This window comes from Oncorhynchus nerka, linkage group LG6 (genome assembly GCF_034236695.1).
Source record: "Oncorhynchus nerka isolate Pitt River linkage group LG6, Oner_Uvic_2.0, whole genome shotgun sequence".
Lineage (NCBI taxonomy): Eukaryota > Metazoa > Chordata > Actinopteri > Salmoniformes > Salmonidae > Oncorhynchus > Oncorhynchus nerka.
Window position 1 is genome coordinate 72,501,145 of NC_088401.1, and position 27,869 is coordinate 72,529,013.

General features: G+C 43.8%; 3 protein-coding genes across 4 annotated transcripts; 2 read left to right on the plus strand and 1 right to left on the minus strand.

Annotated features, from left to right (window-relative positions):
• The first annotated feature begins 27 nt into the window (after positions 1–27).
• Positions 28–1,583, plus strand: trmt112 (tRNA methyltransferase activator subunit 11-2). The gene is made up of 4 exons (XM_029662807.2): positions 28–271; positions 390–491; positions 720–812; positions 1,075–1,583. Exons 1-4 carry the CDS (start codon positions 197–199, stop codon positions 1,174–1,176), a joined length of 372 nt encoding a protein of 123 aa, XP_029518667.1. The 5' UTR covers positions 28–196; the 3' UTR covers positions 1,177–1,583.
• A 5,979-nt stretch (positions 1,584–7,562) lies between these two features.
• Positions 7,563–17,838, plus strand: tgfb5 (transforming growth factor, beta 5). Of its 2 annotated transcripts, none has more exons than XM_065019846.1 (7): positions 7,563–8,859; positions 9,923–10,086; positions 12,672–12,804; positions 13,010–13,120; positions 13,371–13,548; positions 13,832–13,985; positions 14,500–15,305. In XM_065019846.1, exons 1-7 carry the CDS (start codon positions 8,466–8,468, stop codon positions 14,527–14,529), a joined length of 1,164 nt encoding a protein of 387 aa, XP_064875918.1. In that variant the 5' UTR covers positions 7,563–8,465; the 3' UTR covers positions 14,530–15,305. The 2 variants fall into 2 exon arrangements, with proteins under 2 accessions (XP_064875918.1, XP_029518403.1); XM_029662543.2 differs by lacking the exon at positions 14,500–15,305 and adding an exon at positions 15,312–17,838 and having other exon boundaries at positions 7,567–8,859.
• On the minus strand, positions 15,153–27,770 carry kcnk4a (potassium channel, subfamily K, member 4a). Its single transcript, XM_029662542.2, has 8 exons — positions 27,536–27,770; positions 26,163–26,245; positions 21,784–22,059; positions 20,668–20,785; positions 20,302–20,462; positions 19,727–19,913; positions 19,343–19,479; positions 15,153–19,093 (listed from the first exon to the last, which is right to left on the minus strand). Exons 3-8 carry the CDS (start codon positions 21,970–21,972, stop codon positions 18,143–18,145), a joined length of 1,743 nt encoding a protein of 580 aa, XP_029518402.1. The 5' UTR covers positions 21,973–22,059; positions 26,163–26,245; positions 27,536–27,770; the 3' UTR covers positions 15,153–18,142.
• Positions 27,771–27,869: the final 99 nt, after the last annotated feature.

Consider the following 27,869-nt stretch of genomic DNA (forward strand, 5'->3'; position numbering starts at 1 on the left):
CTGTTTTTAGGATGGTCTGTGTTTGGGGGAAACTGTTCACTGTTGCAATTCCGACATTTCCGGTCCACATGTAAACTCATTGTTTTTAGTTTGCACGGTAGAGTATTATAGTTACTGTAGATATAGTAGATAGTGACAAAGTTACTGGTTCTCTCACTTTCTTTGATTATATAAGCGACATTCATAGACTGTAAGCATGAAACTACTGACGCACAACATGTTGACCTCTCACGTGAAAGGGGTAACCAAAGGATACCCTCTCCTCATCAAGGTAAGGAAGTCTGCTCAAAACTACTTGTAGTGTTGCGGCAACTTGCAATGTGTTAAATGCACCACGTATTTAGCTAGCTAATATGTGTTTTATTTCATCCCGTTTGTGCGGATCCCAGGCGACGGAGGTGAAAGTGAGTGAGGTGGAGTTTAATCCCAATTTCGTGAGTCGAATGATCCCCAAATTGGAGTGGAGCGCCCTGGTTCAGGCGGCTGATGGGGTTAGTCCGTCTGTCTGACTAACACACTTGTACAAAGTCATTTCAAGCTACTGTATCCAACAGAGGTAGAATAGTTAGCTAGGCCAACAGCTAGATGACATGTACACTAACTATACTTGGGTCTGATACAGAAAGGCTTTACCTAAAATATTGTTAAAGTGATTGTGGTTGTATGGCAATATCACTGTCTTCCTGCATATCCTAATTCGTAACTGGTCTTTTCTCCAGCTGGGTCATCTCCAAGATTTACCTGCAGAGCTCGTCACGGACTATGAGAATAATGAAGACTTCCTGCGTAAAGTACACCGGGTTCTGCTGGAGGTGAGGTTCACCATAAATAACCTGTTGTTGTTGTTCATTACTTAGTTCTATCAACTACTATTTTGGTCAATAGAAATAAGCATAATGCATTTATTATGGGAATATGAGGACATCTAGTGGTCAGGTTAGGTAGAGTCTCCGTCATGTTCCCTCTTTGCACTTTCATTCTGCTTGATAAAACGTGAGTGTAGGTTTAACCCTATTTTCACACACACGCAGAGTAACTACAGGTGATGTGATGTTTATCTGTCTCTCTGTCCAGGTGGAGGTTCTGGAAGGGTGTCTGCAGTGCCCAGAGTCTGGCCGTGAGTTCCCCATCTCTCGGGGGGTCCCCAACATGCTGCTGAATGAGGACGAGGCATAGAGGGGGGTTGGTTATACGCTAACCCCCCCACCCCCACCCCAACCGTTCATTGTATGGGACTGCTGGCATTAGAAGTGAGGGGAAAACTGGACTCTTGTTTGAGTGGATAGGAAGAAATACCACACTGTTGAATTGGTTATATAGTATAGTACCTGGGGCAATGAAATGTGAACACACTGCTGCCCCAAGAAAACCACAGAACGGATCTGAATGCTGTCCAATATCTGTGAGCTGATTTTGTTTTATTTATTTTTATAGACATGTTTCGGTGGATTTTTTTCCCGTAGAAGTACAACTCCTTGGTTTCCTTGGTACCCTGCTTTCCCTTGTAATTAATTTACACAGATAAATAAATACTGGTACACATCAACTACATAATGTAAAAAAATAAATACATATCAATACTATATTTAGTCATGAATGAAAGGTAAAGTATGTCAAACTGTGATAGTTAAAGTCTGCGGTTTACATACAATTAGGTTGGAGTCATTAAAACTTGTTTTTCAACCACTCCACAAATTTCTTGTTAACAAACTATAGTTTTGCATGACACGAGACATTTTTCCAACAATTGTTTACAGACAGTGAATTATAAGTGAAATAATCTATCACAATTTGGTTTACATACACTAAGTTGACTGCCTTTAAACAGCTTGGAAAATTCCAAATGTCATGGCTTTAGAAGCTTCTGATAGGCTAATTGACATCATTTGAGTAAATTGGAGGTGTACCTGTGGATGTATTTCAAGGCCTACCTTCAAACTTTGTGCCTCTTTGCTTGACATGAGAAAATCAAAAGAAATCAGCTAAGACATCACAAAAAACATTGTAGACCCCCACAAGCCTGGTTCATCCTTGGGAGCAATTTCCAAACCCATGAAGGTACCACGTTCATCTGTACAAACAATAGTATGCAACTATAAACACCACTGGGACCACGCAGCCGTCATACCGCTCAGGAAGGAGACGAGTTCTGTCTCCTGAAGATGAACATACTTTGGTGCAAATCAATCCCTGAACCACAGCAAAGGACCTTGTGAAGATGGTGGAAGAAACAGGTATAAAAGTATCTATATCGACATGACCTGAAAGGCCGCTCAGCAAGGAAGAAGCCACAGCTCCAAAACCGCCATAAAAAGCCAGACTACGGTTTGCCACTGCACATGGGGACAAAGATCATACTTTTTGGAGAACTGTCCTCTGGTCTGATTAAACAAATATAGAACTGTTTGGCCATAATGACCATTGTTATGTTTGGAGGAAAAAGGGACGCTTGCAAGCCGAAGAACACCATCCCAACCATGAAGCACGGGGGTGGCAGCATCATGTTGTGGGGGTGTTTGCTACAGGAGGGACTGGTGCACTTCACAAAATAGATGGCATCATGAGGCAAGAAAATGATGTGGATATATTGAAGCAACATCTCAAGACATCAGTCAGGAAGTTAAAGCTAGGTCGCAAATGGGTCTTCCAAATGTATAATGACCCCAATCATACTTCCAAAGTTGTGGCAAGATGGTTAAGGACAACAAAGTCAAGGTATTGGAGTGGCCATCACAAAGCCCTGACCTCAATCCCATAGACAATTTGTTGGCAGAACTGAAAAAGCATGTGCGAGCAAGAAGGCCAACAAACCTGACTCACTTACACCAGCTCTGTCAGGAGGAATGGGCCAAAATTCACCCAACTAATTGCGAGAAGCTTGTGGAAGGCTACCCAAAATGTTTCACCCAAGTTAAACAATTTAAAGGCAATGCTACCAAATTGTAATTGAGTGTTTGTAAAGTTCTGACCCAATGGGAATGTGATGAAAGAAATAAAGGCTGAAATAAATCATTCTCTCAACTATTATTCTAACATGTCACATTCTTAAAATGAAGTGGTGATCCTAACTGACCTAAAATGGGATTTTAACTAGGATTAAATATCAGAAATTGTGGAAAACTGAGTTTAAATGAATTTGGCTAAGGTGTATGTAAACTTCCGACTTCAACTGTAAATCATCAAATCAAAGTGTATTGGTCACGTACACGGTTTAGCCTGTGTTATAGCGGTGCAGAAAAATACTTATGTTACTAGCTCCTAACAATGCAGTCAAATGTCAAACAGCTAAAATATGCAGAAAAATACACAAAAAAAAGAAAGGAAAGAAATGAAGGATGGCGGGACAAATCCAATTAATCCAATTAACAACGAATCCAATTAACAAACCAAATAGCACTCTAGCAGTATCAAAATGCAATCTACATACAGTGCCTTGCGAAAGTATTCGGCCCCCTTGAACTTTGCGACCTTTTGCCACATTTCAGGCTTCAAACATAAAGATATAAACTGTATTTTTTTGTGAAGAATCAACAACAAGTGGGACACAATCATGAAGTGGAACGACATTTATTGGATATTTCAAACTTTTTTAACAAATCAAAAACTGAAAAATTGGGCGTGCAAAATTATTCAGCCCCCTTAAGTTAATACTTTAGTGCCACCTTTTGCTGCGATTACAGCTGTAAGTCGCTTGGGGTATGTCTCTATCAGTTTTGCACATCGAGAGACTGAATTTTTTTCCCATTCCTCCTTGCAAAACAGCTCGAGCTCAGTAAGGTTGGATGGAGAGCATTTGTGAACAGCAGTTTTCAGTTCTTTCCACAGATTCTCGATTGGATTCAGGTCTGGACTAACACCAAGATATGTTTATTTTTGAACCATTCCATTGTAGATTTTGCTTTATGTTTTGGATCATTGTCTTGTTGGAAGACAAATCTCCGTCCCAGTCTCAGGTCTTTTGCAGACTCCATCAGGTTTTCTTCCAGAATGGTCCTGTATTTGGCTCCATCCATCTTTCCATCAATTTTAACCATCTTCCCTGTCCCTGCTGAAGAAAAGCAGGCCCAAACCATGATGCTGCCACCACCATGTTTGACAGTGGGGATGGTGTGTTCAGGGTGATGCGCTGTGTTGCTTTTACGCCAAACATAACATTTTGCATTGTTGCCAAAAAGTTCAATTTTGGTTTCATCTGACCAGAGCACCTTCTTCCACACGTTTGGTGTGTCTCCCAGGTGGCTTGTGGCAAACTTTAAACAACACTTTTTATGGATATCTTTAAGAAATGGCTTTCTTCTTGCCACTCTTCCATAAAGGCCAGATTTGTGCAATATATGACTGATTGTTGTCCTATGGACAGAGTCTCCCACCTCAGCTGTAGATCTCTGCAGTTCATCCAGAGTGATCATGGGTCTCTTGGCTGCATCTCTGATCAGTCTTCTCCTTGTATGAGCTGAAAGTTTAGAGGGACGGCCAGGTCTTGGTAGATTTGCAGTGGTCTGATACTCCTTCCATTTCAATATTATCGCTTGCACAGTGCTCCTTGGGATGTTTAAAGCTTGGGAAATCTTTTTGTATCCAAATCCGGCTTTAAACTTCTTCACAACAGTATCTCGGACCTGCCTGGTGTGTTCCTTGTTCTTCATGATGCTCTCTGCGCTTTTAACTGACCTCTGAGACTATCACAGTGCAGGTGCATTTATACGGAGACTTGATTACACACAGGTGGATTGTATTTATCATCATTAGTCATTTAGGTCAACATTGGCTCATTCAGAGATCCTCACTGAACTTCTGGAGAGAGTTTGCTGCACTGAAAGTAAAGGGGCTGAATAATTTTGCACGCCCAATTTTTCAGTTTTTGATTTGTTAAAAAAGTTTGAAATATCCAATAAATGTCGTTCCACTTCATGATTGTGTCCCACTTGTTGTTGATTCTTCACAAAAAAATACAGTTTTATATATTTATGTTTGAAGCCTGAAATGTGGCAAAAGGTCGCAAAGTTCAAGGGGGCCGAATACTTTCGCAAGGCACTGTATGTACACCGGGGGAATTTACACAACCTAGACTAAGAATGATATGTACAGCAGTAGATAAACTATATATAAAAGTATGTGGCCACACATTCAAATTAGTTGATTTGGTTATTTCAGCCACACCTGTTGCTGACAGGTATATAAAATCGAGCACACTGCCATGCAATCTCCATAGACAAACATTGGCACCAACGTGGCACTATCATATGATGCAACCATTCCAACAAGTCAGTTTGTCAAATTTCTGCCTTGCTAGAGCTGCCCCAGTCAACTGCAAGTGCTGTTATTGTGAAGTGGAAACGTCTAGGAGCAACAATGGCTCAGCTGCAAAGTGGTATGCCAAACAAGCTCACAGAACGGGATAGCCGAGTGCTGAAGCTCGTAGCACATAAAAATTGTCTGTTCTCGGTTGCAACACTCACTAGTGAGTTACAAACTGCCTCTGGAAGCAACGTCAGCACAAGAACTGTTCGTCTGGAGCTTCATGAAATGGGTTTTCATGGCCGAGCGGCCACACACAAGCCTAAGATCACCATGCGCAATGCCAAGTGTCAGCTGGAGTGGTGTAAAGCTTGACGCCATTGGATTCTGGAGAAGTGGAAATGTGTTCTCTGGTGTGATGAATCACACTTCACCATCTGGCAGTCCAACGGACGAATCTGGGTGTGGCAGATCTGCGGAGAACGCTACCTGCCCGAATGCATAGTGCCAACTGTAAAGTTTGGTGGAGGAGTAATAATGGTCTGGGGCTGTTGTTCATGGTTCTGGCGCGGCCCCTTAGTTCCAGAGAGGGAAAATTGTAACGCTACAGCTTACAATGACATTCTAGATGATTCTGTGCTTCTAATCGCCCAACATCAGCACCCAATCTCACTAATGCTCTTGTGGCTGAATGGAAGCAAGTCCACGCAGCAATGTTCCACCATCTAGTGGAAAGCCTTCCCAGAAGAGTGCTGCTCTAACAGCCTCCAAACAGGGGACCAACTCCATATTAATGCCAACAATTTTGGAATTAGATGTTCGACGAGCAGGTGTCCACATAGTTTTGGTCATGTACTGTATATTAGAGTGAGCTATGTCAAGTATCCAGTATATAAATACAAATGTGGTGTGTATAAACACTGTAACTAAAATACAATGTACAGTAGTAGAAATATTAGAATGAGCTATGTCGGGATACAGTATTTAAATACACAGTGTGAAACGGGAGTGACCAGTGGTTCAATGTCTCTATAACATGGGACAGCAGCGTTTGTGTTTGTGAGCGAGAGAGAGAGAGAGAGAACCATATCCTTCAGTTTGTTGTCGCAGGCAGGAGAACTGCTAGAGGATAGATGACGTGGCGAGTCATGATTATATTTGGACTGAGGAGTAGCGAAAAAGCTCCAGCCAGGGATAAGTTGTTTTTGAGGAAGTATTTTTATACCCACACATTGCAATTCTACAACTAACCACTAGGCCCCTTTGATCCATTAACCCCAGGTCCGACAGTAACACTGGCTGTTGCCAAAAGTCCCTAGATCCACGTAGGCAAAATTTGCTCTGAGCAGCCATGGGGGTGCACCGTCTGAGGCTCTGGGGCACAGCATGTTGAAACAAGAATGTGTTTGTTCCCAAACTTCCCCTGTAGTGTTATCATTTTTAGAAACCTTGCAAGGAGAGAAAAAAGCCTGCCACAAGCCTTTGGGCTGCTTGCGTCTCTTACTCTCTTTCTCTTTGTAGTACCTATCCCTTCTACTTACTGCAATTACAGCCTTGGAGCCGAAACTATAATAACAGTATAATGGGATGGGGAGAGAGCTGCAATAAAAGCCTCCTTTGACAGATTAACAGTCCCGGGCTTCTGGACTGTAATTAACAATGAGACTGGGAAGAAGAGTAAGAGAGAGGGAAGGAGGGGGAGAGAGAAAGAAAGAAAGAGAGAGACAGGGTGGGACTGAATAACTGGGCTACTCATTTATTATAACTGAAAATTAAAAGATTGAAATAAATACTAGATATGGGACAAGTGGCCTACATTTATGTAGAACACACTTAGGAGACATGTCACAGTTATGGAAATAACTAGAGGGAAGACGAATGAGACCATGATCAGTCAAATATGACAAGCCAAGGAAATAGCAAACTCCATCTATATTTTTTTTGCTTTTCAATGGAGACTGGGTAACAAGGACAAATCATGGACAGATTTTAGGCCTGGCTACTTATCAAGTGGTGGTTTTGACATGTTTCAACAAGAGACTTACCTGAGGATAGAAGGGAGGCCTGTGCAAACCCTTTTTGTGGTGTGGAGATTTTCCAAAATATATCTGCCATTTTGTGTGTGTGTTTGTGTGTGTGTGTGTGTGTGTGTGTGTGTGTGTGTGTGTGTGTGTGTGTGTGTGTGTGTGTGTGTGTGTGTGTGTGTGTGTGTGTGTGTGTGTGTGTGTGTGTGTGTGTGTGTGTGTGTGTGTGTGTGTGTGTGTGTGTGTACTCTGAATTGATGAGAGGGAGATACCTACATAATGACACATACCCATCACCCACTGTGTTTCTCTGTCTCTCGTTCTGTCTGTTGCTTTGTCTGTCTGTCTCTCTCTTTCACACACACCTTGCATTGCACACTGAAGTTACTGTCCCACAGCTCTGGATGATTTATTTTTCTTGCCAAGAAATGAAAGAGTGGCATCAGACCTTTTTGCTGTAGTGGATCGTTTTTTCCCCTCTGATATCCACATCAGAAGAATCAAGAGGATTAGATTTTTCTTAATTTTCTAAGGATGGGACTGTACCAACGCTTACCCTAAGCTCTATAATGTATTTAAACTTTTCTGGAGGAGTTTTATTTTTCGGGAGTACAAATATTTCTTCCATGGAGGATTTAATCATATTCTAACTTGTATGTAGTGTGAAAGAATTTGACGAGCCAACCATGCTGATTGGTTTACATCTCAACATTTTCTCAAAATGTTTGTAAATTCATAGCCCATGACTATAATTTATTTAACCAGTGAAGTAACCCTTATAGCAGGAATCTATAGCATTCAGTTCCGATAATAAAAAATACAAATAATACTTATGGGCAGTGATTTTTTCTTTCATTTGCTCAGAGGCTGTCAGAGAAGAACATGAACAAACATACACTTTCCAAATTATTTGATAGAACGTTGCAATGTAAGACATGGGCTGAACTCTTAAATTGACATTACATGTTTGTCATTTAGCACTCTTAACTTGTAATTGTATTTCTTTTTCACTATTATTTGGCAGATTGTTTTCGGGTTTTTTACGTGTTAGAAGTTTTTCAAACGTAAATTCTCTGTTAATAAAGTTTACACTCTGGGAGTTGCTAAAACATTCGCCAGTGCGCATTGGATTCCACACAGGTCCTCAGTGCGCATTGGACTGCACCGGACAGACACAGACTGAAAGATTCCTGAAGATTTCATATGGAGCCGAGTGAGTCCGTTCACCAATCTGACCACCGGACTATGTGGCTGACCCACCTCGCCTTGCTGCTGCTCCGGCTGGCGGTGTCCGCGGAGGGGCTCTCCACCTGCCAGTCATTCAGCCTGGATGATCAGAAGTCCAAGCGCATCGAGGCCGTTCGCGGTCAGATCCTCAGCAAGCTCCGCTACCGGAGCCCACCGGAGCCCCCCGCACCGAGCCCACAGCCCGAGACTGTGCCCGCTGAGGTGATGCTGCTCTACAACAGCACTCGGGAGCTGCTGAAGGAGCGTGCGCGCCAGGCCGAGTCCGCGTGCGACCGGGAGAGCAGCGAGGAGGATTATTATGCAAAAGAGGTTCAGCGCATAGACATGCTTCCGCAGCGCACAGACATCAGTGAGTGGCGCTTTCCACAATTATATGTTCAATATATGTCGCAAATCAATCGTGGTCCCTTTTTATGTAAGTGATTTATATATATATAAAAAAACGTTGTACAGCACTATAACGCATATGCGTAATGATTTCCAACCACCAATCTGATTACAAAAAAAAATATTTTTTACAGATACTTTTGAAAAACTACGTGATTACTTATTGGATTACTTTTACATTCAGAAAGGATGTTCGCGGAAAAAAATACATGATGACATATTTTTGTTTTATCAATGACATTCAATTCAGCACTGAAAAAATGCGTTCCACCTGAGTGTCTGACCACAGGTCAGAGACCACCATGATGACACACCAAACGCGTTTGATGGATCATTTGTGTCTTCTTCTACTGCCGTAATCCAAAAGTAACAAAGTAATCCGATTGTGTTACTGAGTTAGGGTAATCCAAAAATTACGTTGCTAATTACAATTTTGGACTGGTTGTAACTGTAACCGATTACGTTTAGAAAGTTCCCAACTTGTCAACTAATGCCGTAATCCAAAAGTAACAAAGTAATCCGATTGTGTTACTGAGTTAGGGTAATCCAAAAATTACGGTGCTAATTACAATTTTGGACTGATTGTAACTGTAACCGATTACGTTTAGAAAGTACCCAACTTGTCAACCATTTGTCAGATACCTCGATGACTTAGGATATGTGTGTGAGACGCTCGGATAGGCTATACAATATTTAGCATATACTGTAGATTCAAATCAAACTTTATTTGTCACATGCACCGAATACAACAAGTGTAGACCTTACCGTGAAATGCTTACTTTACAAGCCCTTAACAAACAGTGCAGGTCAAGAAGAGTTTATCAAATATTTACCAAATAAACTAAAGTAAAAAAAGAATTACAAGTACCAATAAAATAACAATAACGAGGCTATAACACAGGGGTTACTGGTAGTCGAGGTAATTTGTGCATATAGGTTGAGGTGAAGATTGCATATTTATTAATGAATTGATGTCCAGGTATTAGTATTTCGAATAAGTCCTATATCTCTTACCACTCCCATAGATGCAGTGAACCCTCCAGTCCCCAGCCCATATTACAGAGTGGTGGGATTCGATGTGAGTGGTGTGGACAGGAACTCCAGCACCCTGGTCAAAGCTGAGTTCAGAATCTACAGAGCAGCCAACCCCCAGGCCCGCACCTCAGAGCAGAGAGTAGAGATCTATCAGGTACTGACAACATTACACCATCACTTACCTGCACCAGGTAGACCCATCACAATACCATATACCCAATCCAGGTGTCACAATACCATATACCCACTCCAGGTGTCACAATACCATATACCCACTCCAGGTGTCACAATACCATATACCCACTCCAGGTGTCACAATACCATATACCCAATCCAGGTGTCACAATACCATATACCCACTCCAGGTGTCACAATACCATATACCCAATCCAGGTGTCACAATACCATATACCCACTCCAGGTGTCACAATACCATATACCCACTCCAGGTGTCACAATACCATATACCCACTCTAGGTGTCACAATACCATATACCCACTCTAGGTGTCACAATACCATATACCCACTCTAGGTGTCACAATATCATATACCCACTCCAGGTGTCACAATATCATATACCCACTCCAGGTGTCACAATATCATATACCCACTCCAGGTGTCACAATATCATATACCCACTCCAGGTGTCACAATATCATATACCCACTCCAGGTGTCACAATATCATATACCCACTCTAGGTGTCACAATATCATATACCCACTCCAGGTGTCACAATATCATATACCCAATCCAGGTGTCACAATACCATATACCCACTCCAGGTGTCACAATACCATATACCCACTCTAGGTGTCACAATATCATATACCCACTCCAGGTGTCACAATACCATATACCCACTCTAGGTGTCACAATATCATATACCCACTCCAGGTGTCACAATATCATATACCCACTCCAGGTGTCACAATACCATATACCCACTCTAGGTGTCACAATATCATATACCCACTCCAGGTGTCACAATATCATATACCCACTCCAGGTGTCACAATATCATATACCCAATCCAGGTGTCACAATACCATATACCCACTCCAGGTGTCACAATACCATATACCCACTCTAGGTGTCACAATATCATATACCCACTCCAGGTGTCACAATATCATATACCCACTCTAGGTGTCACAATATCATATACCCACTCCAGGTGTCACAATACCATATACCCACTCCAGGTGTCACAATACCATATACCCACTCCAGGTGTCACAATATCATATACCCACTCTAGGTGTCACAATATCATACCCACTCCAGGTGTCACAATACCATATACCCACTCTAGGTGTCACAATATCATATACCCACTCCAGGTGTCACAATATCATATACCCACTCCAGGTGTCACAATATCATATACCCACTCCAGGTGTCACAATATCATATACCCACTCCAGGTGTCACAATATCATATACCCACTCCAGGTGTCACAATATCATATACCCACTCTAGGTGTCACAATATCATATACCCACTCCAGGTGTCACAATATCATATACCCAATCCAGGTGTCACAATACCATATACCCACTCCAGGTGTCACAATACCATAGGTGTACCATATACCCACTCTAGGTGTCACAATATCATATACCCACTCCAGGTGTCACAATACCCACTCTAGGTGTCACATACCATACTCTAGGTGTCACAATATCATATACCCACTCCAGGTGTCACAATATCATATACCCAGGTGTCCAGGTGTCACAATACAATATCATATACCCACTCTAGGTGTCACAATATCATATACCCACTCCAGGTGTCACAATGTCACAATATCATATACCCACTCCAGGTGTCACAATATCATATACCCTCTCCAGGTGTCACTATACCAGGTGTCACAATATCATATACCCAATCCAGGTGTCACAATACCATATACCCACTCCAGGTGTCACAATACCATATACCCACTCTAGGTGTCACAATATCATATACCCACTCCAGGTGTCACAATATCATATACCCACTCCAGGTGTCACAATACCATATACCCACTCTAGGTGTCACAATATCATATACCCACTCCAGGTGTCACAATATCATATACCCACTCCAGGTGTCACAATATCATATACCCAATCCAGGTGTCACAATACCATATACCCACTCCAGGTGTCACAATACCATATACCCACTCTAGGTGTCACAATATCATATACCCACTCCAGGTGTCACAATATCATAGAACTGCAACTGCAATACAGTGGAGTCTGAAATGATTGACACCCTTTATAAAAATGAGCAATAATGATTGTATAAAATAAATAATACAGAGCTATATTGTATGCAAAAATGTTTTGGGGAAATTATATTATTTTATAATAATACTATTGCTCAGAGAAAGAGATTTTGTTTAACAAGTAATCATTTGTTTCTCTCAGAAAGGTAGGGGTTGAAATCATTGACACTGCTCAAATTATTATAAATAAAGTAGTCAAAAGTTTAGTATTTGATCCCTTATTCCTAGTTTGTGACTCTACAAACGTGTTGGATACATTTGCAGTTCAGTTTGGTTGTGTTTCAGATTATTTTGTGCCCAATAGAAATGAATGGTAAATAATGTGGTGTCATTTTGGAGTCACTTTCATTGTAAACGCTCCTTGTGCCAGCTGTGGACTGATGTTCAAGAGCACATCTACAGAGGGTTACACGCTATCCTCTGGTTCTCTTTGTTTCTCCCTCTATGTCTCTGTCAGGTGATAGAGCCAGAAGAGCCAACAGGCCCCTCGCAGAGATACATCGATTCCAGAACTGTTCGCCCACGGACCAAGGGGGCGTGGCTCTCTGTGGATGTCACTGACACTGTGAAGGACTGGCTGGCTCATAAGGGTACGTTGACAAGCATATCACATGGCTCTATACCCCTTTATCTACTTAACAACATTCAAGGTGTCACGTAAAATGTTACTTGACACCTTGAATGTTGTTAAGTTAGTGGTTATTACACACACATTTAGAGGTATATATCTGTTTTCTCCTCTCACCATCTCTCTACCTGTACTTTATCCTCTCATCCTCCATATCACTCTTTCAGAGAGGAACCTGGGTTTGAAGCTGGGTGTTCACTGTCCATGCTGCACCTTCGTTCCCTCCACCAACAGCATTGTGTTCAATAAGAGTGAGGAGCTGGAGACACGCTTCGCAGGTCTGCTTGTTGTAGAACTTGTTTATGTTAAGTAACATAGACACGTAACACATGGCTCTTTTTTTAATGATTGAGCTTCTCAATTCACTTACACACAGCATTCTGGCTGACAAATGTTCCCATTACAGTATGTCTCCATGAGATCACTCCACACCAACCCTTTCTCTCGCTCCTCCTTCACCCCTCTCCCCCATTTTCCTCTCCCCCCACTTCTTCTCCCTCCCCCTCTCTTCCTCCTCCTCTTCCCAAGGTCTGGATGATGAGCTGCTTCAGCAGCAGGTGCGGAAGCCGGGGGCTAAGGGCCAGGTAGAGTTTAGTACCAAGACCCCCCACCTCATCCTCACCCTGCTGCCCAGTGACAGGGTAGACAACCCGGGCAAAAAGACCCGCAAGAGGAGGGCTGCTGCAGACACCACCACCTGCTCCAGGTGGGGGAAACACTGATCCAGAAGCCAAAAACCTACATTGTAGATAACAACCATAGAATATACTTATCAGCGCTCTCTCTTTATTTTGGTCTTTGATATACAGAATCACTGCATATTTGTTCATAGCCACATTATTGATGATCGTTGTATTGTTGTTATGAATCTATTGGAGGCTTATAGGGAGTCTGCTAGGCTTGCAGTCCTGAAACTTATTAAGTAGGATATATCCTGTGTGGATCAGAATGAAAGAGTGTTTTCTGTCCATCTCTCCTACCTGTTGTAGGAATTCAGGCGCGGGCTGCTGTCTGCGATCTCTCTACATCGACTTCCGCCGGGACCTGAACTGGAAGTGGATCCACGAGCCGAAGGGCTACAAGGCCAATTTCTGCTCTGGCAGCTGCCCATACCTCTGGAGCGCTGACAACCACTACAACATGGTTAGTTAACCCCCAACCACTACAACATGGTTAGTTAACCCCCAACCACTACAACATGGTTAGTTAACCCCCAACCACTACAACATGGTTAGTTAACCCCCAACCACTAAAACATGGTTATTTAACCCCCAACCACTACAACATGGTTAGTTAACCACCAACCACTACAGTGGCATAAATGTTCTATCACCTCAGTCACAGTCAGGTCTTATGGCTTTATTACCATACACTCACTTTTACAGCATGGCTATACAAGTAGCTGAAATGTCCTGTCATCTCAGCACCCTGCACAGTCCGTTGGTTACACATCCCAGTGTTCCTGCAGAACCATATTGTTCAACACAGTAGTAAGGTTAGATGGAAGTACTTAAAGGGTTAGTGCGCCCAAATTGACAAAATGACTAATTCGTTTTCTTCCCTGTAAGCAGTCGTGGATATGTGGTGGTATGTGATATGTATTGTTTAGCCTTTGTTTTATGTGTAATATAAGGGTCTTAATGTGTTTGGACCCCAGGAAGAGTGCTGCTGCCTTGGCAACAGCTAATGGGGATCCATAATAAACCCCAGGAAGAGGAGCTGCTGCCTTGGCAACAGCTAATGGGGATCCATAATAATAAACCCCAGGAAGAGTAGCTGCTGTCTTGGCAGTAACTAATGGGGATCCATAATAAACCCCAGGAAGAGGAGCTGCTGCCTTGGCAGTAACTAATGGGGATCCATAATAAACCCCAGGAAGAGGAGCTGCTGCCTTGGCAACAGCTAATGGGGATCCATAATAATAAACCCCAGGAAGAGTGCTGCTGCCTTGGCAGTAACTAATGGGGATCCATAATAAACCCCAGGAAGAGGAGCTGCTGCCTTGGCAGTAACTAATGGGGATCCATAATAAATACAAATACCAAATATGGACAAGTTATGAAAGCAATCAATGCTTTGGTTTAGTTTCCCTGCTACTGTTTCCACATGCTAACGTTTTAGCATTTGTGGCACAAATCCCATTCAAGTCACGCAACCGTTAACATTTTTCACTCATAACGTTCAAATCATCTATAAGTGACTTTGTTGAGCTTCACAGTTAGTCAATTTTAGATACTTTCGGATGGTTTGGATATGACGTGCAAAAAATTCCAATATTGGTTCCATGACTTGAATGGGATAAGTGCCAGGGAAGGAAACAGTGCCAGAGAAACTAAACCAAAGCATGGATCACTTTCATACCTGTTCAAGGTAAGGACACCAATGTGTCATTTTGTAATTTGGTTGAACTCTCTCTTTAAGTAGTGTTTTTGTGATATTTCATGTTCTCTATCTCTCACACACACACAGATCCTGCCACTGTATAACAAGCTGAACCCTGAGGCGTCGGCATCTCCGTGCTGCGTACCTCAGGACCTGGAGCCTCTGACCATCGTGTACTTCATGGGCCGAACGCCCAAGGTAGAGCAGCTCTCCAACATGGTGGTCAGGTCCTGCAAGTGCCGCTGACGCAGGGGCCCAGCGACGGGAGAGGGGGAAGGAGGAGGAAAAGAGCTGGACAAAACAACGACTACTTGTGCTCCTCAAGCAAAAAGGACAGACTGACCCTCTCTGTCTATATATTCAACCCTTCATTTCACTTCCAGTCGGAGTCTGGCACAGGCTGGTTTCTTTTCAAATCTCACAAGTATGAAACTGAGAAATTGTCTTCAACTCTGGGTCTTTTCCCCACTTTCATAAGGTCAAAAATACTGTAAATATCTTATTAATTGAAATAGCTTTATTAAACTTTATTTCACATTTTCAAAATCTGATATTAAAGTGTTTTGGTTGGAAATACAATGTGTGCTTGTTGCATAAGATTATGTGAACTCCACCAAGTAGCTTTAGGCAGAGATCTGTGTGCATTTCCTAAAGGGAGACGATTTTGATGTGAACTGTTGATGTGAGCTAGTTTTCCTTTGGGCTGAAAGAGGGAGAGAAGGAGATGGAGAGAGAAAGAGGCTGAGAGAGGATAGAAGAGAAAGAGGCTGAGAGAGAGAAGAGAAAATGACAGCGCGAGAGAGGGGAGTGAGGAGAGGACAGAGAAGGAGAAAGAGCGAGAAATATGAGACGGGAAGCAAAATAAAGGACAGAGTGAGGTTGTGTGTCCAGGCAGTAGAGGCCTCTAGCCAGCTCTCTGCGGTAAGGGCTGAAATCTGCTGGCGTAAACAGGATGTGAAAGATTTCCAGAGCGACCACTCACGGAATGCCAGATTTAAACCCGTTCAGGGTTTGTGGTGAGAGGAGAGGAGGAATGAAACAGAAAGGAGGTTTTCAAAGGAGAGACATGGGCTGATAGGCCCAATTTGGAACACATCCACATTGGACGGTGGTAGCCATTTTGTAGCCTTAGCAAATGTGTAACTATTAGGTCTGGCATGGTAGGGCTTTGCACAGCTGTAACCACACTTTTTATTTATTTGTCATTTACTTCTTACTTGATTGCTGTTTGTATAACATGTTAAGGTCATATTGATAACATTGATCCAGTCACACAAATCAAAGTTTGGCCACGTTAACCACTTTTGATAAGATGCATAAAAACTCTAAATACATCCACCCTGGAACTCAAATTATATTTAGGCCTTCTGGTATTTCAGTGGTTTGAGAGAGAGACTGCAGTGTTCTGTATGTTTATATCTAGGCTCTGTGTACTGCTGTGGTTGACACTGAACCTAGAGAGAAACAGAGTGGGGTCTGTTCGGCTGCCAAGTCGGTCTGCTTTATGCGCCAAACACAGAAAGGTGATGAAAAATAGATAGTGCCTAGAGAGTCGGACATAGTAACCAGACTGTACCCCCATTAACCCTCTTCTCCTCCCCCAGTCCCTGTGAGCCTTTCTGGGGCCCCGCCCGTCCCTGTCCAGCCTCTCTGGGAAAAGGACGTGTGGCCTCTCTGTAAAGGGGAAGGAGGGGTGAGAGGACGTGAGGGGGGTAGACCCCTGAGTGGCTGGCAGGCTGCAGGACAGAGGTGTGGTGAGGTCCCACCCCTCCGTCCCCGGCTGTAAACCAGCCCAGCATCTGTTAGTCCTTTCCACCTAACCACCCCTTACTATATTCAACCTGCACTTATCCCAAAGTAACACTACTCTGGGTGTCTGAGTGTGTGTGTCTGGGTGAGTGCCTTTGAAACGGTGTGTAGTGTGTGTGTGTGTGTGTGTGCGTGCTTGAGTGTGTAGTATGTGCACATACAATCTGACATCCCTTCTAGCCCCACCCACACCTCTCCCCAAGGCCTCTCTACACAGTATATCATGTTGTTATCTCATCAGTCTATCAAACCTACAGTATTGTAGGTTTGTATAGGACTTTTCTTTATTTAGAAAAGCACAATTATATTTTAAATACCAGTTTGGCACATACACATTCAGGGCAACAGAAGAGCGTCAAAACAAACAAGCTATACAAGCAGAGTACTGAATATCCCACATGCTGAAGGACATTGGATATACAGGGACATGGATCTCTGACACCAGATCTAAATGGTTATTAAAAAAAGTCCATCCACTTTAGTGTCATTTAAAAACGGTGTCTGAGGTTTGGGCTGAGCTCCAGTAGCAGACAGGACAGCAGCCTCTACACCTATGCAGAGGAGCTGTTGTACTACCCTTGGTACTATTTCTCAACCCAGTGAGTCTGACTTCACTGAGCTGAGACAGTTTATATATTCTATACCTGTGCTGCTGAATACATTCATTGGTTTTCATACAAATATTTCTCAATGGTGACTGTGGTCCTCAGTCAGTGAGATCTAATAAATGGTTGGCCTGGTCCACATTGATCTCCAGTAGATAAGTCCATCTGAGCTTTAAGGTCTGCTTCTCCTTTGAACACTAGTAATAAAGACCAGCCTTAGTATCCTCCTTCAGGACCTGTGTCTGTCAGTTTGTTCAGTCTCTGAGATGGGGGAGGGGTGGGGGGTTAGAGGAGGGGACTGCATGTCACGGTGTCAGTCTCTGAGATGGGGGAGGGGTGGGGGGTTAAAGGAGGGGACTGCATGTCACGGTGTCAGTCTCTGAGATGGGAAAGAGGGGGAGGAGTAGGCTGGTTAGAGGGGGGCTGCATGTCACGGTGTCAGTCTCTGAGATGGGAAAGAGGGGGAGGAGTAGGCTGGTTAGAGGGGGGCTGCATGTCACGGTGTCAGTCTCTGAGATGGGAAAGAGGGGGAGGAGTAGGCGGGTTAGAGGGGGGCTGCATGTCGCTGTCCCTCCTCTCCTTCAGCTGCCTCCTCATGCGGTGTATCCGGGGACGAGGACTGACACCTCCCTCAACCGTCTGGTTCCGGTCACTTAGCGTGTCCGATGACTCGTCGATGTAGGCCAAGTTCTCCCCGAAGAAATCTAGCATCTTGCAGCCTGACGGGGTGGGCAAAGGGGGCATGGGGAGCAGCATGGTGGAGTTGGGTGACTTGGGGAGTTGCTGGAGAGGCACAGGGAACCGGACGTCCTCCCTGAAATATACCAGCCTGGATCCTCCATGGCGTCCCCTCTGTTCAGTACAGAGAGACCCACTGGGGTCAAAACTAGCCAAAGGCATCCTCCGCACTGGCATACACATGTCAGAGGTGTGAGAGTCAGAGGAGGAGACAACTGATCTGGAGTCAGACTCTGGAGACTCGGACACAGAACCCGACTCCCATGGCATCATCATTATCGCAACAGGATCAGGGTCATAGTCTAACTCCATCACGGAGCGCGCCGAAGGCATCGACAGTGACCTCGCAACCGTCCGGCCCTCTGACCTCGCATTGACCCTGCAATCTGCCCTCAAACCTACCCCTAGCCCCATCCCTGGTCCTAACCTCACCCCTTCAGTCCTAACCTCACCCCCCCCTAACCTCACGACCTCCAGACGGGTCATGGAGCGTGTGACCCACCTATTAGGCAGATGTCCGTTCTCTCCTATGACGCCCTGCCTGCCGCGGTGCCCCAGCGCCCCCCTGCGGACCCGTTGCCGGGTGCTGCGTCTCCAGCGGCGCCGCTGCAGCAGGAAGGGGTCGTTGAGTTCCAGAGGGTTGGGGATCCGGAAGTCCATGGACATGTTCTGGATGTTCTGTGTCCAGTCTGTAGCATGGGCCCTCAACTCCTCCATCTGAGAGAGAGAAAGGGGAGGGAGAGGGAAAGGGGAGGGAGAGGGTGAGGGAGAGGGAAAGAGTCAGAGAAAGAAAGAGAGCGGTGTCCCAGAGACCCAGAGAAAGACAGAGAGACAGAGGATAAGTAAATATTGACAGTACAAATCCAAATTGCCTTTCAGTAAAATCTTTGTCCAGATCTTGTCATATGTTTCCCTTTCACCAGCCCTTCCAATCACTTGGTTTGTGTCCCACTCACTACCACTCACCTCAGCACGTGTTTTCTTGGACAGCACCCGCAGCCAGTTCCCGATCATGGTGAGTATGGAAGCAAAGTAAGCCAGGCCAAACACTATCCAGAGCCACACCAGGGGCTTAAACAGATCTCCGTCCCGCCGGTTAGCACCTACGCACAAGGACAAATCAAATCAAATCAAACATTGACGCATTGGAATCGCATGGACTCGAAGGAGCACAAGCATGCACATACACACAAACAAAAGGGCTTAGACAGGTCCATATCCCTATGAAATATCAAGTGTATCTTTCACAGTGTGTATACTGATAGAAATGTGTAGTGTGTGTACTCTCCAGAGTCTGTACTGTCCAAAGTGTGTACAGTGTCTTTCATGTAACAAGTGTTCACTTCGTACCTGCTACATAGTCTCCGAAGCCGACCGTGGTCAGGGTGATGACCACAAAGTAGAGCGCCTCCAGAAAGGACCAGTCCTCCACTTCCTTAAACACCAGCGTTGGCACGGCGAGAAAGATCAGACAGCCAATCAGGATGGACAGAACAGCAGACATGACCCGCACATAAGTGGGACTGACCCGCCGCTTCTGAGAGAGGGGCAGAGAGAGAAGGGGGCACAAAATAAGAAGGGAAAGACTGAAGAATTCAAAGATGGAGAGATGAGGGAAAAAGGATGGAGAAGGTAAGATCTTCCTCAAGATGATCAAATAATGTGCCTTTTCTTTGATAAACAGAAACAATCTTTTTTTTTTTTTTTTAGTACTGCAAAGTTACATTGGGAAGTATCTAATGACTGACTGAATGTTTAAGCCGGCTTCTGTTCTACTTGTGTGTAACATGTTTCAAGTGCTAGACTCCAAGACGGCCTCTTCTGTTTACAGCACAGTGACATCACTTAAGCAGCCCCTGAGACAGGCGAGAACAATGAGATGACATCCTGTAAATGAAGCAGCCACTGAGACAAGACAGTCTAACCAGGAAGAGTGTCTCCATCTTCCACACGGCCTTCCTCAGCCCCGTCCCCATGTGGTCCCCGACACCAGCCAGCAGGAAACCAAACATAGGGATCCCTACCAGGGCATAACACACGCAGAACAGCTGGCCCCATTTGGTCCTGGGAGACAGGTTGCCAAACCCTGCGGACAGAGGGAGACCATATACATTCACCTATATGTTCATCTATATCATTTAAAAATGATTCAATTCACCAGCATGTCTATTAAGGTTCATTGTATTTTCTGAGATTGGATCATTCATTTTCTGTCACATTCAAAATACACATCTGGCTAACTAAGTTATTACCAAATGGTTTGCAGGAGGGAAAAATGAACAAAGGCTCACCGATGGTGGTGATGATGGTACCACAGAAGAAGAAGGCGCTGGCCAGGTCCCACCTGCTAGTGAAGTTGGTGGAGCTGTGTTTGACATCCAGGCCCGCCTCCACCGCCTTCACCACACTCTGACAGTACAGAGACAGAACAGACAGACTAGGGCTACATCTGGGTTCTGTGTTCTTTTTAGGATTTTAGTTTTTAGTAAATAAATAAATATAAAATTACCAGGAATTCAGCTAAAAATGTGTTTAATTTAGGAAATCTGTTTCCAAGTATATATATTTTAAAAATTAAAGACGTGATCATGTCTCAATGTCATTTTCATTTCAAAGCCCTTTTGGTGCCTAGTTGTGATTCATTTATAAATGATTGTAATTATGTTCCGGCCCCCCGACCGACCATCCACACTGACAAAAATCATCCCATGGCTGAATGTAGTTGCCTACCCCTGGGCTACACCTTCTCAGTGGACGTTCTACACGGAACTTTGTTTAGGTGAGGTTCTTCTCAGATGTGTTTTAACTCGTCTGTCTGTTCAAGTGTATGCTTTCACTCTCTGAAGTTATTCCTGCCAAGGTGTATATTATGTGTGTTTATGTCTGCTTGCTCGGGTGTGAGCATGTCTATCTCTCTGCTCAAATGTGTGTGCTCTATGGTGTGTGTGTGTCTATCTCTCTGCTCAAATGTGTGTGCTCTATGGTTTGTGTGTCTATCTCTCTGCTCAAATGTGTGTGCTCTATGGTGTGTGTGTGTCTATCTCTCTGCTCAAATGTGTGTGCTCTATGGTGTGTGTGTGTCTATCTCTCTGCTCAAATGTGTGTGCTCTATGGTGTGTGTGTGTGTGTGTGTGTCTATCTCTCTGCTCAAATGTGTGTGCTCTATGGTGTGTGTGTCTATTTCTCTGCTCAAATGTGTGTGCTCTGGTGTGTGTGTCTATTTCTCTGCTCAAATGTGTGTGCTCTGGTGTGTGTGTCTATTTCTCTGCTCAAATGTGTGTGTCTATTTCTCTGCTCAAATGTGTGTGCTCTGGTGTGTGTGTATATTTCTCTGCTCAAATGTGTGTGCTCTGGTGTGTGTGTATATTTCTCTGCTCAAATGTGTGTGCTCTGGTGTGTGTGTGTACCATGATGAGATCGCTGAGGTTCTGTGCGGTGACACAGGAGTGGTTTTGGAGGAAGTCACGTGTGGTACGGAGCAGCTTCTCGTGCTCCTTGCTCTCCTGGGGGCTTTCCAGGGTCCGGAACACCAGCGCCCCTATCACCAGGTATAGCATGACCCCTGCCAGCAGGGCCAGCAGGGTGGGGCACCGCATCGCCCCGAGCACACCCCCCCACCACAGGAGTCAGGTTTCGCCAGGGTCTGTTCTACGGCCTCTTCCACGATACACACGGTGGCACAGCTGCATGCATGCACGCACACAAACACACACACCATTTTTAGTTTGGTTTTACTATCCTTGTGGGAAACAGAAGTCCTCTGTTTTCCACAAGGATAGTAAAACAAGGGGAAAAGAATTGTTGGCCCCCACAAGGGAAAAAAGGCCATTTTAGGTTTAGGGGTTAGGTTTACAACTAGGATTAAGATTAGGGTTACATTTATAGTTAGGGGTTTAGGTTAGGTTAAGGGTTAGGGAAAATAGGATTTGGAGTGTGTGTGTTCAATGATGATGATGATCTCTTTCTGGAAATATAAGATCAGGAACAACTTGATAATGGGGATTATTTGAGGAGCTTTATCAAGGAAAAAACAACACAGAGCAGGGTGGTTCTCTGGTCATTTCCAGAACATGAAAGTGTGAGACAAGATATGAAGTTTATCTCCTATAGGGCTAAATCCATTTGAATTCAATAACTTTTTGACATCGTCCCTTCTGATTGAAACAACACTCTCCAGACATGTTTTCCCATGGAAGAAGTGGTCAGAAAGTGACTTTTTGCAGAACATTCAGGAGATAAATGGTGCTCAAAGTTAACCCGTTTTGCAGAACCCGGCACACCATGAGACATGCATATCTTCCTCACTGGAAAAAATACATTTAAACGCTTACAAACAGGGTTGTCAAACTACTTGATAAACTTTTTTAAAGAAATTAAATAAAAATGTAATTTAACCTTCAACATCAATTACCTAAAAATGCCTAAACTATGAATTGTTTCATATTAGCATATGTTTGAACTTAGACCCTACTTTACATTATCTGAGGTTTTTATGTTGTGCCCACCATTGGTTGAGACACAGCATGCTCCTGGATACAGGGTGGGTGTCATTTCTATCATAGAAATCTAATTAATAGATTGGAACTAACGATTCAGACCACTGTAAATTAACTGGAACACCATTGAAATGTTTACTTCTAATTAATACCACAAAGATGGCCGCCGGGCCACCTGTGTTGAATGTCAAATGAAATGGTCATGTCCATTCCATTGTCTAGATTTCTATAATTTCTATAAATTTCCTATGGAGGATTGACAGTATAATTTAAAACAAAAGATATTCCCATTCAAGTCAACATTCTCTGCCATCTTTGTGGTAGCATTTGAAAGTTGACATTTCAATTTAATTGCCATTTAAGTACAATTAACAGCCAAAACATGACAACGACCCTGTATTCAAGAGCGTGTTTTGTCTCAACCGATGGCGGGCACAACACAAAAACGTCTGATGATGTAAAATAGGGTCTATGGGTGTTTTCACACCTGGTACCTTTCAGACATTCTTTGTGAATTCAGTGCGGTTCGCTTCATTTTTTTTTGCAGTGTGAACACTCCAAAGAAACTCAGACTTCTCAAAAGAGCCTCCGAAGCGAACTGAACTGAAACCATCTCCAGGGGTGATCGGAGTCCGGTTCCGGCAATGTGAACACACAGCTCCCCAGGTTCACTTGTCATTATACCCGCACAGACTACTGCAACACCGTTTCCCCTGTCATAACCCCTCACACTAGACTACTGCAACACCGTTTCCCCTGTCATAAACGCACACACTAGACTACTGCAACACCGTTTCCCCTGCTATAACCCCTCACACTAGACTACTGCAACACCGTTTCCCCTGCCATAACCCCTCACACTAGACTACTGCAACACCGTTTCCCCAGCCATAAACCCAAACACTAGACTACTGCAACACCGTTTCCCCAGCCATAACCCCTCACACTAGACTACTGCAACACCGTTTCCCCTGCCATAACCCCTCACACTAGACTACTGCAACACCGTTTCCCCTGCCATAACCCCTCACACTAGACTACTGCAACACCGTTTCCCCTGCCATAAACCCTCACACTAGACTACTGCAACACCGTTTCCCCTGCCATAAACCCTCACACTAGACTACTGCAACACCGTTTCCCCTGCCATAAACCCTCACACTAGACTACTGCAACACCGTTTCCCCTGCCATAAACCCACACACTAGACTACTGCAACACCGTTTCCCCTGCCATAACCCCTCACACTAGACTACTGCAACACCGTTTCCCCTGCCATAAACCCACACACTAGACTACTGCAACACCGTTTCCCCTGCCATAACCCCTCACACTAGACTACTGCAACACCGTTTCCCCACTCATAAACCCACACACTAGACTACTGCAACACCGTTTCCCCAGCCATAAACCCACACACTAGACTACTGCAACACCGTTTCCCCAGCCATAAACCCACACACTAGACTACTGCAACACCGTTTCCCCAGCCATAAACCCACACACTAGACTACTGCAACACCGTTTCCCCTGCCATAAACCCACACACTAGACTACTGCAACACCGTTTTCCCTGCCATAACCCCTCACACTAGACTACTGCAACACCGTTTCCCCTGCCATAAACCCACACACTAGACTACTGCAACACCGTTTCCCCTGCTATAACCCCTCACACTAGACTACTGCAACACCGTTTCCCCTGCTATAACCCCTCACACTAGACTACTGCAACACCGTTTCCCCTGCCATAACCCCTCACACTAGACTACTGCAACACCGTTTCCCCTGCCATAAACCCACACACTAGACTACTGCAACACCGTTTCCCCTGCCATAACCCCTCACACTAGACTACTGCAACACCGTTTCCCCACTCATAAACCCACACACTAGACTACTGCAACACCGTTTCCCCAGCCATAAACCCTCACACTAGACTACTGCAACACCGTTTCCCCAGCCATAAACCCACACACTAGACTACTGCAACACCGTTTCCCCTGCCATAAACCCACACACTAGACTACTGCAACACCGTTTCCCCAGCCATAAACCCTCACACTAGACTACTGCAACACCGTTTCCCCTGCTATAACCCCTCACACTAGACTACTGAAACACCATTTCCCCTGCCATAACCCCTCACACTAGACTACTGCAACACGTTTCCCCTGCCATAAACCTTCACATTGTTGCTACAAATGAGAGGAGATGATGATGTGCAGGTGTAACAGTTTTGCTTCCGTCCCTCTCCTTGCCCCACCCTGGGCTCGAACCAGGGACCCTCGGCACACAACAACAACCCTCGAAGCATCGTTATAGCCCCACAAAAGTCGCGGCCTTTGCAGGGCAAGTTGAACAACTACTTCAAGGTCTCAGAGCGAGTGACGTCACCGACTAAAACGCTATTAGCGCGCACCCCCGCTAACCATTTCACTCCGGTTACACAGGTTCGCGGGAAAAAATATACATGCTGTTTTTGGATATTGATTTGTGTTTGTCAAGGAGGCACAGAAATTCCAAAATATGTTTATAGTTCAGTTCAGATGATTTGTTTTCAATATGTGATCTATTGGCTAAGAGAGCTTCAAAGGCTATTTATTGGATTGTGGAGTTTGAATAGTGTGAGAAGACAACATCGGGTGTACAGTTTTCAATGAGAGCATTATTCTTCTGCTATTAATTATGTGGCAAATAATATTTATGTGTTAATAGTATCTTCTGATGACGGTTATTATGCCTCATATTTTATCTAAATGGAATATATTAACTTCCAAAATATAAGTAGGTATCATCTAGCTGTCCGATAACACGTTCTGATGGAATAGCTTGTCCTGCACTTCGTAAAAACCCAGAACGCATTGAGTGAATGTTGGAAATTACTTTACATTTTTTAAATTATAAAATAGGTATGGTGGGGTATGCAAAAAGGTCAAATTTGAAATAAAATACAATTTTATGTCACATGCAACCGGTGTAGACGTTACTGTGAAACACTTACTTACGAGACATTTCCCAACAACGCAGAGTTCAAAAGGAAAACGTTTAAAAGGAAATAGTAACAATAAAATAACAATAAGGACATATACACAAGGAGTACCAAAGAAGTGCCATCTCTTGAATGATTCGGCATTCCTGTCCAAAAGTCACTTTAGGCAAATATGTATATATGATTTCATTCAAATCAAAAGTGGTGCTGTCAAAAAGTGATTGAATTGAACTGGATTTACCCAAAGAGGAAAGTGTGACGTTACTACCGTTAAGACATCCCGCTCTAAATAACTCACTTGTCCACGTTTTATCCATCCTGAAGATCTGGTGATGAGAGTTCTCTCTCCTCCTCTCTCTCTCCTCTCTACCAGGCCCAGGGCTGAAAGGGGGAATAGTAGGAGGGTTCAGACCAGCGTCTACGTTAGTGCCCCTGTCATAACAACACACACTGACACTCACCAGACTGTCCCGGATATCAACTGGCCAACATTTTTAAACGATTAGCCTCTGCCAACCTGCTAAACATACATCTCGCTGTTAATCTAAGTATGTTCAGGATGCTTATCTTTATCTAGTTTAAACAGTTTGTTTTCTTTAAATGATATTCACCTCCAGAACCAGAAGATGGCCATGGTGTTCCAAAGAACTGCGTCAACTTTCTGATATTTCCCGGAGTTCTGTTAGCATTCTGATCTAATGGAACGCATTGGTTTGTATGGACGTCTATGCATTGGCTGAAAATGTATTATTTGTTATCGTTGTCTAAACCTATCCTGGCATATTTTTAGATATTTGTAAGATATGTGTGTTTGATGTGTTGTGAAATATCCCAGCTCAAACAGCGTGGCATAAATTGTGATAAATCATCACGTTTCCAATGTATTGCAGTTAAAAACAAAAAGGAGTGCAGAACTGCCAAGGAGGGAAGAGGCTTTGGCGCCAGTCTCCACCTAGCTCATGAGATGGATGTAAAACAGCAGGTTATTTGTCTAATGATTCATATTTTAGGGTACATTTGTCATACAATAAAATGTAATGCTATCAGTCATTTATATTGAGAGCTTAAAGATACATCATAAAGAATGTTTCCAACATTTCCCTCAGCATTTGATATGGCCAATGTTCTTTGGAAGGACAGTTTTGTTACCCAAATCACTGACTGAAAGCTATGAAACTGTTTTTGAGGAGAAAAACAATTGACAGTCATGCAAGTAAGTAAATAATTCAATGAAATGTCAAAAACAGCCTATTGGTTAGAGCGTTAGGCCAGTAACCGAAAGGTTGCTAGATCAAATCCCTGAGCTGACAAGGTAAAAATCTGTCGTTCTGCCCCTGAACAAGGCAGTTAACTCACTGTTCCTAGGCCGTCATTGTAAATAATAATTTGTTCTTAACTGACTTGCCTAGTTAAAAAAGGTTAAATAAAATAATTTATAAAATGATGTGCTAAAATATCGTCTATAAAAAAAACTGATGACCCCACCAGAACCAAAGCCTACACTTGAACACAGAAACACGTTATACATACGATGATGCCGGTTAGTTCGCCCTTGCAATCCACACACCACAAACAAGTACATAAATGTCTTCTCAGACAACAAATACTGTATATTACTAATAGGTGAGCAAATAAACCAATCTGAACAAAGCAACTGACTTTAAATCCTACCTGAGTTCAGGAGAAACAATGAAGTCTGAAGAACCAGTATGGTATGTGCTTCTTGGTGTCCAGGCTCTTCTCACCATCAAACGCTCTGTGAGTAGAAGTGTGTATGTCCAAAAGCTCACAGAGGAGAAGTGTGTGTCCACTAAGTAAGTGTGTGTGTGTTCCTGGCAGTGGGAAAGGTGTTTCCCCATGCTCAGGACTCTACATCACTGTGATGGAGGAGAAGAGGGATTCTAGGAAGTGTGTGTGTGTTTGTCTCTCATAGGGCCAGGAGTTTTGAGGCACTGCTTTTTTCCAGTAATTCCAGCACTGTCCACTGGTGTTGCTGCAGGTAGGA

Coding starts and splice junctions, on each gene's coding strand:
- trmt112 (XM_029662807.2), top strand. CDS start 197: ATGAAACTACTGACGCACAACATGTTGACCTCTCACGTGAAAGGGGTA. Junction 492..719: donor TGGTTCAGGCGGCTGATGGG/GTTAGTCCGTCT, acceptor TCTTTTCTCCAG/CTGGGTCATCTCCAAGATTT. Junction 813..1,074: donor TACACCGGGTTCTGCTGGAG/GTGAGGTTCACC, acceptor CTCTCTGTCCAG/GTGGAGGTTCTGGAAGGGTG.
- tgfb5 (XM_029662543.2), top strand. CDS start 8,466: ATGGAGCCGAGTGAGTCCGTTCACCAATCTGACCACCGGACTATGTGG. Junction 13,121..13,370: donor GCTGGAGACACGCTTCGCAG/GTCTGCTTGTTG, acceptor CCTCTTCCCAAG/GTCTGGATGATGAGCTGCTT. Junction 13,549..13,831: donor GACACCACCACCTGCTCCAG/GTGGGGGAAACA, acceptor TACCTGTTGTAG/GAATTCAGGCGCGGGCTGCT.
- kcnk4a (XM_029662542.2), bottom strand. CDS start 21,972: ATGCGGTGCCCCACCCTGCTGGCCCTGCTGGCAGGGGTCATGCTATAC. Junction 19,914..20,301: donor AGATGGAGACACTCTTCCTG/GTTAGACTGTCT, acceptor CCCCTCTCTCAG/AAGCGGCGGGTCAGTCCCAC. Junction 19,480..19,726: donor CTTCGGAGACTATGTAGCAG/GTACGAAGTGAA, acceptor CCTTGTGCGTAG/GTGCTAACCGGCGGGACGGA.